Consider the following 12816-nt stretch of genomic DNA (forward strand, 5'->3'; position numbering starts at 1 on the left):
CCTACCATTTACCCAGCAACCAAATACCAATATGAAAGATATCACATTCCTCTTTCTATGTTTTAGATATAGAGGAGCATTTTGATATTCCAAATATTAGGAGATGTTAGTTGCTACTGATACTTTTAACTCATTACTAAGAATGCACTTGACATCTCTTGGGAAAGAAAAAAACCCCACATGCCCTAATTTGCAGGTTCTCTTTTAAAGCTGGCATCTGTCTGTCTCCTTACTGCACAAAATAAAAGGCAAGCTTTCTGTTTGCAGGCTCCAGGTCACTTGCTCAGTTGCTACCCTCAAATCACAGCACGCAAGGGCTGCATTCCACCTGAGGAGTATTTGTGGCGGCTGCCACGCAGAGATGTCTGTGCTCACCGGGGTAGAAGGGAGCATTCCAGACTGTGAAGCTGATTGTGCTGAAGTGTTTGCTAACAGAGATGTCAATGAAGTAAAGGAGTTTCAGTACCTGAGTTAACAAGCTGCTGCTCCATGACCCCACAGCCCAGGACCTCCATCCATTCTCCTTGGAAGTTGATCTCCATCTCAAAGGAAGGGTGAGTAAACGGGAAGTAGCAATCTACCCATCTGACTTGCAGTCCTGTATCAGTGTTTAAAAAATAAATAAATATGAAAGGGTGTATGCTTAAAAGGCCATCCCTCCAACCATCTGTAAAACTTGCCCTTCAACTAATGACATGAATTACAGCAATCCAGAGAAAATAAATAGCAAACAAACTAATTTACAACACTTGTGTGAGGCGATAAATCTTAAAACCTGTGAAAAAAAATGACCATGTCTTTTCTAATATGAAAAATGCTTTGTGCAATTCAAGCACCCTTTGAGACCAAATCAATCATTTGTCAAACTCTAGCAACCACCTGGCATCGAACAAAAATGAGCCAAGATAATGGGAAAGTCAGTAATTTTGTTATTTTTTGCACCAGGAAATGACTGCTTCTCACAGGAAAAGCTAGCTAAGTCTTTAATTTTTACTTAGTATTTTATGGATTGCCTAGGCAAGTAATTTTTTTTCATCAGAACTTAATTAAAATACAGAGCTATTCTCTCTGTATATGTTTAAATATGAAAGTTTAAAATAGATATTAATATACACAAATAGAAATATATTTTCCGAGTTGTACATTATTAAGTTATGCAACACACGCACAGAGCATTCTGGACCCAGTAGATAAGTGTAAGAGAAAAGCCTCAGTTGGTAAGTCCCCACCATCCTCTCCAGCTCAGCACTTCTGCAAATACCACTGTGAAAACAAGGAAAGTCCTGGCATCTCAGAGCAGTGGAGCCAGAAGAGAGCAAGGTCTTCAGTGCTAAGAAAAGCAGAGTTGTTGTCCAAGCCCTCATTATATTTGATGAGCTTCAGTTCTTCTAATGATTTACAGCACCTTTGTTTCACTAAACAATTTTTTCTAATTATTAGGTGTCAGGAAAGAAGTCTCAGAAACATGAACATAGAAACTCAAAAGAGAACTGAAATGCAAATTCTGTAAACTAAGCTAATGTCTTAACCCCAAATCCATCTTCTCTTCAGTTAAGCCAAATGCTAATCAGTGTTGGGATCATTAAGAACCAGGCAGGTCCAGCTTCGAAAATAAGGAGCACTGCAAAGGAAGTGCGGGTGACAGCAACTGTTAACATTCCTGGTTTAATCTTCAGGCTTTTTTGGGGTTGTTTCATAAAAGGAATGTAAAACATGAAATTGCACGATTCATACAGGAAGTTTTTCAAATAAAAACATTTTATGTAGCCTCAAGGATTAGCTCTTCTTTAATTACTTCTGAAACATCAAATGTGGCTACAGAAACTGAAACAAAAAATTACGACAAAGGTATACATGCATGGCCAAAACATAAAATACCTCCTAAAAGTCACAGAGAACTTTCTAGATGCTGTGAAATTTCAAATGGCAAGGCAGGTTTCAACACAAACAGACTGGTACTTCTAGATTTTCTTTGCTTTCTTAAAAACCAACCTCAGGAAATTACATGAATAATGAAAAAGCTTTTTGGTAATTGTATATACAGAACTCAGAAGACTGGAAGTATTTGCAATTGTTTCATTCACAACTGTACTGTGACTTACAGCAATCATTTTATTGCCTTTTTTTTGTCTGCATGACAATAAAAAAATACATTGATGAACATAGTCGTGTATACAATAGTATGGTGTGCAGAAAACATTTTTTTTATTTGCTGATCTTGGCATTTTTAATCCTAGGGCTGTGAACATATAAAATATTCTCATTTAGCTTGCAACATTTGCAACTGTAGCAACTACATTGAATATTCAACTAGTTTCATTCAGTAACAACATTCAGATAATGGTTTCTTATTAATCCTCTGATTACTTAAAAAATGAAGCTCTGGGAAAAATAGGATTTCTCAGCTGTTTGTTCTTAATTAAAATAAATTTTAAAAGGTAAAAAAAGAATTTAAAGCTCTTTTTATTTTTGAATTTTAATGCATACTAATACTTAAGAGGCTTCTGTTTTAAATGCAAATAAGCAAACAAACAAAAATCTAAATAAACCAAAACAAATTCACAATGAAGAAACAACTCTCACCTTCATTCTGTTCTCTAAATTAATAGTTAATCCCACATACCACAATAATTTTATTCATACAGTATCCAGGCCATTTGGGAATACCTCTCTAGTTTATATTCAAGAGTTCTTTCAGACTTCTGGCTCTAGAAGACTTTACTGAAAAGCAGAGGGTGCTCAGCCTTCAGCAACATTAACTGCATTTCTATAGAGTGTCACAGAATAAATGGGTACATTTATTATTTAGATACAAAATATTGTCTTGGTGCTCAATATATTCCCAAGGAATAATGGGCATTGCTTAAACTCAGCAAATTAACCCACTACAGATTAAAAAGGATTATGGTGATTAGGCTTCCTGTAGTACTACATAATTTGCCTGATTTGGCCTAATTTATTTCTTCACATAGAGCCTATGAAATACTGGCAAAACTGATATTTTCTAGAAATTTTAAGAGACACATATCTGTCTTAAAGTAGGCACTTACAAGAGCACAATGCTGAATCTAATCAAAGCCTGACAACTAGACACAAACTCCGTAACTTTTCTGGTTCAAAGAAATTATTTGTGTTATCAGACACAAACACACCCGCTCATTTCAGAGCCTCACAGTGTTCATGGGAGTCCTTCCAGTGGGCAGGTGTACATTCATAACTGTGCTGGGTTGATTCTGGCTGAACACCAGGTCCCCAGCAAAGCTGCTCTACCACTCCCCTCCTCATCTGGACTGAGGGGAGAAAATATAATGAAAGGCTCATGGGTCAAGGTAAGGTCAGGGAGAGATCACTCACCAATTACAGTCGTGGCCAAAACAGACTTGACTTGGGGAAACTTGTTTAATTTATTACCAATAAAATCAGAGTAGGATAATGGGAAATAAAACTAAATCTTGAAAACAACTTCCCCCCCATCCCTCCCTTCTTCTGGGCTCAACTCCACTCCCGAGTTCTCTACCTCCTCCCCAACAGCAATGGGGACGGGGAATGGGGGCTGTGGTCAGTTCATCACCCATTTTCTCTGCCACTCTTCCCCTGCTCCAGGGTGGCATCATGCCCACCAAAGACAGTCCTTCATTAATTGCACCAGCGTGAGTCCCTCCACAGGGTGCAGTCCTTCAGGAACCTCTTGTTCCAGCATGGATCTCTCCACAGGGCCACAGGTGCTGCCAAGAGCCTGCTCCAGCACAGGTTTCCATCAGGGTCCCAGCCTTCTTTGGGAATCCACCTGCTCCAGCATAGGGTCCTCCATGGGCTGCAGGTGGATCTCTGTATCGCCATGGACCACCACGGGCTGCAGGGGCACAGCTGCTTCCCCATGATCTGCACTATGGGCTGCAGGGGAAACTCAGCTCAGGCACCTGGAGCACCTCCTCTCCCCCCTCCACTGACCTTGTGTCTCACCGAAGGTATCTGAAGGGCTGCTTCTCACACATGTTCTCATTCCTCTCCCTGGCTGCAATTCTGCCGGACTTTTTTCCTCCCTTTTAAAATGTGTTATCCCGGAGGTGCTGCTACCATCACTGGTGGGCTCAGCCTTGGCCAGCATTGGGTCCACCTTGGAGCCAACTGGCACCGGCTCTGTCAGACATGGGGCAAACTTCTGGCACCTCCTCACAGAAGCCACCCCTGTAGTCTCCCTGCTACCAAAACCTTGCCATGCAAACCCAATACAGTAACTTCTATTTCAGATCAGGATGGAAATAGTGAATAATTATTGTTATTTCTGAACACTGAATCCAGGTAAGCAATTGGTTGTAGCCTGCACTCAAAAGTAATGGTGTTACCAGATATTAAGCTAAACAAGTGATAGCCTAATTGAGTCTCATAATGAAAAAGGCTTGACCAAAGGCACTGAAAAAGAAAAAAAAGAAAAAAAGAACAAACACTTTAAAGCAGCCTGTTGCTACACTGCAGCACAGAAGCAACAAAGCCTGAGACCCAGATGGTCTTCACTGACCAGAAATTCTCTTTGTTGCTGTGAGGATTATTTTTAGAGACGAAGTTATGGAAGAGAAAGGAGAGAGGTGCAGGGTGGGTGCTGGGAAGCACAGAAGGTATTGAACTGTGGCCTCTTGAGGTGTGTGTCAATTTGTAAGTACTCTGCACCTTGTTGTTTCAGATAATTCATCACACAGCAGACAGGAGCTGGCTGCCCATATAAACCTGCATTAGCTCACATTTTTCAGAAGTTATTAGCCAGACCATTATGTCCCTGATAATTTTATTTTTTTTCAACTTGTTACACTCATAGATTGCCATGCACTCAAAAGAGGTATCAGTACAACAGAATTAAGAAGGAGAATGAGCAGAACAGCATGTTTGATTTAAAAGACATACAGTGGTGGTTCAGAGAGAACCAGCAGTGGCAAACCCATCAGTCAAAGCACAGCATTACTCATTCTCATGCCTCCCCTTACCAGTGCCTAGGAACTGGGTAGATAAATATGGAACAGCAGTGAATTTTGAGCCATTTCATCTAAAGCAATGAATCACAGAACCAGCACACAGTCATTATTTTCTATTTGCTATAGTAAGACTACTTCTGAATCTCTCAGGGTTCAGAAAGCTTTTGGCCAACTACAGAGAGGTTAGAGAAAGAACCATAGTTGAGAAAGACTGGCTACCTTTATGAGGAAGTCATGGACAGCCTTGTTACAAGGTAGCTAAAATGAGAACTAAAAGACTACCTACACTGGCAGATCTGTATGGGGAGATGGAGGTGTAACTTAAATTAGTGGATTTTAAGTGTGCACCTTATGCAGGTAACAGACAAAAACTAAGGAAGGTGATGTCTAGCTGTAGTATTTGAAGTAGCTTCTTGACAGAAAAATGGAAGAAACTGAAAGACAATCACTTGTAGAATGCAAAATCAGGCATGTCATAGCACCAGAAAATGCCATAAGAACTACCTTACATTGTCAAGTTTTTAAGACAACTGATTGCATGCTCCAGAACTTTCTCCCTCCTCTAATACCTGTCATTCCTTTGCCCGTTGGCAAATCCAGAAAGACATAAAAAGACAAACTTTTGGGGTAAGTGCAGATTTCTGTGAAGTCTTTGACCTTCCTCAGGATAGCACAGTGATTTTTAAGCAACTTTGTTTTGTCAGCACTGAATTATCCAAATAGTGTGGTAGGAATCAGATAGAGCACAACTGTCTCATTAAATATTATAAAAACTAACCTAGAACAACACATAGAAAAAGAAAACAAAAAAAGGCAGGTAGGTGATATGACCTTTCTTCAGAGATCCTGCAGAGATCCTAAATCTGTCATCAACCTGAGCTAGTAAATTCCCAGAGAATCACTGCAGAAGCACAGCTTCCAAATCCAGGACTTCAGGCACAATCTAGTTTATGCAAAACTAACATGCACAGCAGACTTAATCTACAATCCAAACAATCTGCCCATGAAAAACAGTTGACTGTATGACAATGCAACATTTCAGTCACTTACTGCAGCTGTGGTCATGCTATCCTGCTAGAAAAGATGTGCAACTTCACTACAGTATTCTGCTGACAGCACAGGCTGTAAAGAATACAACTGATGTCAAGTATAAAGGGAATGAAATTTTTGCTTTTAACAGAACATGGGGCTTTATGAAATATCCACATAAAGGAAAAACACAGAAATTTTCCAAGAAAACACATTTAAACACATTTTAAATTTTAAGTTAAAAGTTTACAGGAGTCAAGAAGTACAAAGTAATCAAGAGTACTGTGTAAAGTGAAGAGTAAAATGCTAGTTAAGAGATGACAGCTATCAAAAGACAAATTTATTTATGTGTGCCCCAAACCTGTTGCAGTGCACTGATGTCATACACCTTCTGCCTAACATGAACTTTGCTCTTTGAATACTTTGAATTCCAGTATTTCCATGAATGGGGGGGGGGGGGGGTAGGGGGAGGAGGGGGGCGGGGAATACACACATATCTATACATGCATATCTATAATTAGATTTAATTCAATAACTGTATCTTGTGTTTGTATTTCAGGAAAAATACTGGGGGTATAGAAATAGAAAATCCCTACAGTAAGAAGGTGTACAAACTAGTTTTAGTTTGTACATTTAAAATAATTTATGAATATATTTTAATGTCTTCCTAGCTACTGTGTGGACTGTAGAAGAACTAGTAATAGCCACATGCTAAGGCTTAAAGTGCAGCATCTGTCAACAGTTAAAGAAGGATGTCACTGCAGTCTGAGATACCACTAATAACTCCTAGAAATTGCTCACTTTAAACATCCTCAGCATCTGAGGTTGATCTAAATACATCATTCTTACTGTTACTCACTTTCATTCTAATTTTGTATGTTTCAAAAGGCCACTGTTAAGTAAAGTACACCTATAAGAAGCTCTGAGCTGTGGAGCTTAAAAATATTTGTCCAGGTGGAATAGAACAAAAACTGGTAAAAGTTTTGCTTGCTATAAGTCAACTTTAGAAATTCAGAAAAATATTCAATTCAAGCAGTCATATATAGAACTTGATATCATTATCAATCCACTCTTGGAAGTACTGCTCTAAGTGCAGTAAACATCTTTAAAGACCTTAGAAAGTAGGCAAGATACCTCATGCATTCTAATACCATGCAGTATTTCCTCAACAGAAAAATGAATCAGCTCAGGAGAGCAGCCTCCATGCCAGGAAATAGCATTAATGTAGCAATTCTGACTCAGGCCATTTATAAATTCAGTTCCTGAAACTGAAAGCAGGTATTTCTGAGGAGAGAATACTTCATTCATATACACATTCATTACCCTTCCTCATTCCACTGTAAGTACCAAAAAACAACCATTTTTCAGCTTGATGTGAACTTAGCAAACATGGTTTGCCCTCAGCTGGAAGTTTTAATTTATCTGCATAAGGGAACTGCTCACGGCACTTTGTGTGCACACGCAGCAGAGCAGCACATGGACACACACACCCCTTCCCTGCTCCTGCCCATCCCCATGCCACTGGTGCAGGATGTGAACACTTCCCAGCTGCACCCAAGCTCTCATGCACCCCAGATGCGATGCTGCACCCATGGTCCATCCCTCCAGGGACATGGGAGGCCCAAGTGGATGAAGCAGAGGGGGTCCTGCACTGCTTTGCGCTGGAGCTGGAGTTGCCTCTCCTCGCAGGACGCGCGCTGACAGGCCTTTAGCACACAGCTTCTGCCAGACCACTGCTTGCAGCTGGGTCTCCACAAGTCACCACCTGTATTCATGCCCACTACGTTACCCTGACACGCTGCACACCAAAATATTTTCACAAAAACCTGCTGAGTCAACACAGTGTTGTGTGCACCAGTATTTAGGAAAATCCAGAGAGGAGTGTGTGGCCTCTTGGAAAAACCCATGTGGCTGCTTCTGTATTGCCAGCTGTCAACACAACCCCTAAGCTTCCTGTCTGTGCAGCAAAATGTTTGCAAAAGCCCAAATGACTACAGCCATGAGCAGTCTGGGGGAAAAGGTGCAAGAACCTACCATCACCAAAGATGTGAGTCATGAGCTTTGTGAGCACTTGCTTCAGGTTGAACTCTACCAGCCTCACTGCCTCCATGGTGTGACACTCCTGCTTGTGTGCAGTGCGATGGCCTTGCTCAAACAGCTGTAAACCTTCACCATCTTTAATGCTGGAGAACAACTAGAACAAAACCACAAAAACACCAGTGTTTTGCATCAGTGACCTTCTAAGCGAAAATAAAGAATGAAATTTCATTGATTTAAGTGGGAATCTTACCTGCTAGGTCTGCACTGTGAAAAACAAACATAAAGGCTGTGACTTTATACAAATTCTGTCCACTAAATGCAGAGATGAATCATCATAAGAACAAAAATACTCAAATAATCAAATCTGGTTTATTTTTGTACTGTATCTTCAAATAATACAATTAGCTTCAGGAAAATAATAATTCACAAAATGAACATCTCTCCTTTTCTGATTCGTTACTTTGAAAGTTATCATGCAGAACAAAGTACTCTGTACAGTGTATTACACCCCAAAAACTACAAAACACAGTGGCATTTATCATGACTTCAACATTTTTAGTACTTGAATGATGTAAAAGAAATACCACAACACCAAAAAGGAAACAAAACCACAAAAACACAAAACCAAGCAAACAACAAAAAAAACAGACCCAACCTCCCACCAAAAAAATGAAACTCAAAAAAAAGCCAAGAAAACCCAAACAAACCCTGGCAGTTTAATGAGACTTAAGCTGCTTACAGTTGATTCATCTTGGGTACAGTTTATTCATCTAAGGACTACCATTTTCCTACATATTCCCACACACAGCATCCTTTTTGTGAACAGGAATTTTGTCAATGGGGCATTTAAGGATTCATGATCTCAGGTGGGGGTTTCCAGATAAATTACAAAGCACGGGGACAGCTGTTTTGGGATGTAGGAGACTTGCTCTTCACTCAGATGCTGCTCCCCACCACATCTGCTGCAAGTTGAAGATTTCTGTTTCTGGCATATCCCCATATGTTTCTGGCCAGGTGATCCTGGACAGATACATACCAGCAAATCTATATCCTCTCAGAAAGACCAATAAAACATGCTCATTAAACAACATTGTTGGAGGCTCGGTGTCTTGGGGAGACAAGCAGGCAGTTTTACAGTCTAAAGAGCATTTTTGTTGGAAATCCTTACAGCCGTGCAAAAACCCTATCTCTGGGGTGAAGTCTGGAGGGTAGGGAGAGCCAATTGTGAAAGTGTTTCTAGTGCCCTTTCCTACCCCTCCTCCTCCACCTTCCCATAGTCAATCAAGCACAGAGGGAAAAAACATGCACTGAGATTTTCTTCCCATTAAGCCTCCCAGCATAACTAGCTCTTAGGAGATGCCATGAATAGTGCACAATCTTAACAACTCATGGATGCCCGCAGAAGTTGTTTTAACTGTAAAACTGTAGTTTGATGCCTTTAGAGTACTAAATGCTCTAAACAAAAAGTTCAAATGAATCTCTGGTAGTCCACAAATGCTGGATACAATTAATTAGGACTAGTTTCTAGCACATTTCCCACAGACACAATGAATGAAGAGTCTGAGTTCAGACAGCACGCAAACTAGCACCACAGTGGATTGAAGGAATACAAAAAAACATTCAGTAGCATAAGTTTTTATTGCTAGCCACAAGGAGTTTGCTGGAAGATAGAGAAAACACCTCTCCAGTTAATCTCCTTAGTGTGCTGCAGAAAATACTAAATTAAAAAGGAAAGTAGAAATACCAAATAAAATGACTCTCCATCAGTCTAACAAAATGCCTTTACTAACCAAAAGGCAGCAGCTTGACAAACAAAGTATCACACATTTAAATAACATGTTCTTTATTCAAGTGCTCATCTGAGAGATTAAACCCCCTTCTTCGTACTGGCATTATTCCTACCTTGGCTGGAACAAGCAGATAATACCCACTCTGTAACTAATTTGCTGTCAGCAACGCAGATAGGTCATCCAGCATGTGGTTTTGAAAGCCAGGGGGAATTTAGAGAGGCCAGCATTAGCCTAGGGAGTATAATTGTCTTAGGCTCACCAGGTGGCCAGTGGAGAGACACAGCCTCCCTCACAGAGGAACACAGAGTGACTAAATTAGGTTCCTGCTCTGAACTATCCTATGCAGGTAGCTGTTTTTTCTATTCACTAAGCCAGAAATACCCTTCAGGCAACAGAGATGTTCCCTCTTTGGACCAGAATGCACTGTATTTACACATTAGAAGGTACATTTGTTATTTTAGGACATGAAACTCTCTTCCTCCTTTTCCCCTTCACTCCTCCCTTCAGCTGAAGACTGGCTCCTCAGACTACTGCAAGGAACAGACAGTCTGGACACTAGCCTTTAAAACACAGCATACATATCAACAAGTACGTAGAAATACTTTTCCTTACTGTTGTATTATTCCTGAAACGTTGATATCATAATTACAGTCTTAAGCAAAATTCTATTTCAGTGGTTGATATCAGATGTGGAAATGAAATACATGCAAGAATCATTAAGTACATTGGATCATAATCCAGCCCTGTAACCTGCCTGAGTCCTCATCCTGCCAAACCAGTCATATGCAACATCTCCTTCTTCAGCAGAGTGCTGAGCCAGGCTGGGAGGTGGCTCTGGATGGGTGGTAACCCAGGAGAAGGGAAGAAACTGAGGGATGTGAAAAAATGATCAAGTTTAGCTTAGTAATGAAATCTCAGCATAGTAGCAACACCAATAGATGAGCTGGCACATGGAACAGGGCTGGGCCACTTTGGGCACAGGCGTGACTCCAGCCCAGTTCAGACAGGCTCTGAAAACACAGCCATAGGGAAGTCCCCGAGAGACAGGCAAGACAACAGCCTGTCAGTCAGGCACTGAAAGGCACTTTGGTATTCTCCATAGAGGCTCCATCAGCTGCAGATGGGGCTATAGAGTGAAAAAAAGAGATGCCTTACAGTTGTATTAATATTTATTCCCGGCTTTCCATTCACTGACATTGCTACGTCAATATGAGCAGCTTTACCGATACACCAATTTCACTATTACAATGATTGAATTAAGTACATGTCTTGGATTAGAAACACTTCAACATTTCCGTACACATAAAGCTGGGAAAGTCAAAGCTTGAATAAAATGAAGAATCACCTACAGTCACTCCTTTCTGATGTCAGCTTTTCTCAAGCACATATCTGAGCAAATGGAGAAAAAAAATACCTAACAGTCTTGCATAAAACACTGACACATCCAAGACAACATTTTCACGTACATTCATTCCTTCAGTGCAGACTAAAGCAGCGTGCACTGTCTTACTGTGTTGAATACAATCAGTCACTACTACAACCAGGAAAAATCGAGCACTTACGTGTCTTTCTAGTGTAAGGACAAGAAGATTTTTCTTTGAGTGAAGGTGCGCAAAATATTGAATACTGTATCACCATGCAGAAGTCAAAAAAACTAACACCAGGATTTATCAGCATATCTGACTGGTGCTGCATTATGAAGGAGAAGGCAGAAAGGAATTGAAGTGACCTAACCATGTGGCATGAAGTTTACTCACAGTTTAGCTCATAATAAAAATAAATTAAAATCTGATAACATGTAATGGCAAGAAGACATGGGGTTTTAACTGGACAAGTACAAATGGAGCTATGCTCCTTCAAAAGCACATTCCAGTATTTCTCAGCCTGGCATGAAGGGCAGAAGTCACATGTGTGATTTAAACAAAGACCCCAGCGTTTCTTCGGTCACTTGAAAAACTTTTTTGTCTCACATCCCTTCATTATCCATACATTTAGTATTCAGTCCAAAATAAGTGTCTCTTTGCAGGATGGCATTCATAGGTTTCAGATCAGAGAGATCTGTAACTACATCCTGTCTTTCCACAATGCAGTTGTGTATTCCTCCTGCCACTCATGCATACACCAGTGATCAAGATAATGAATAAATCATGCTCATGTACTTATACTCACAGATAAACCAGCATTTAAGATTATCTCTATATGAGGATCTGCACGTGAAACACCCAACCTTGCCACACCAAATACATTTTGTCTCACTGGCCCTAACAAATATCCCTAAAAATGAACCAACAGCTGCACTCTGAACCCACTTACAAACAGCAAACCCTTTCCACAACATTTTAAGTGGAACTCAGGACTCAACCAATGGATCAGGAATTATGAAGATGATGCCACCAACAGATGGCTCAAGGAGAAAACCTAATGTCAGTCTCAGTCAGCCACCAAGGTGTAAACATACACCCTGATCCAGCCAGTTCCAGGTACCAAAGAGAGATCCACATGACAGAAGGCTCTTCATGTCATATCAATAAGAATTTTTGGGGGTAGAAAATGGCAAAAATTCCTTCAACCCACAAGCTTGGGGTTGAACCTTAATTTCTACACCCTTCCATGTCCACTCCTCCAATTACAGCAAAGAAAGGTAATCTCTGTTGTTTTTTGGGGGTAGACTGCTTTTTTGGGTTTTTTAACCTAATCAAAGTGTTTCTGTAAGAAAAGTGAAAACGATAAAGATGTTTTCAAACCAGAAAGAAAAAGTAACACCGCTACACAGATACCTGATACAATGATTAAGACATACATGATAGACTTCTGTTTCTGTGGCAGTAGAAATTCCTTTACTTTTAAGCACCTTAGACTTCCCAAATACACTTGTAGGCATTTTGCTCTCTTTTTTTCCCTGCACATTTCAAATACTGCATTGAATGTATCTAATTGCTTTATTCTGAAAAGCCTTCTTGATTTGTTTGGTTTTTTTAGCTGGACAACAG

The 12816-nt window shown here is 40.2% G+C and overlaps 1 protein-coding gene across 8 annotated transcripts in view; it reads right to left on the reverse strand.

Annotated features, from left to right (window-relative positions):
• The window catches only part of FARS2 (phenylalanyl-tRNA synthetase 2, mitochondrial), a 236014-nt gene that overhangs the window by 163775 nt on the left and 59423 nt on the right, over window positions 1-12816 (reverse strand). For all 8 annotated transcript variants that reach the window (XM_082296767.1, XM_082296769.1, XM_082296771.1 and 5 more), the window contains 2 exons: window positions 8031-8190; window positions 467-598 (listed from right to left, as the gene is read on the reverse strand). In XM_082296767.1, coding sequence (XP_082152893.1) covers window positions 467-598; window positions 8031-8190 — 292 coding nt within the window. The remainder of the gene's footprint in view (window positions 1-466; window positions 599-8030; window positions 8191-12816) is intronic.

The sequence above is a fragment of the Coloeus monedula genome, assembly GCF_965178545.1.
Source record: "Coloeus monedula genome assembly, chromosome: 1".
In the NCBI taxonomy this organism is placed as follows: Eukaryota; Metazoa; Chordata; class Aves; order Passeriformes; family Corvidae; genus Coloeus; species Coloeus monedula.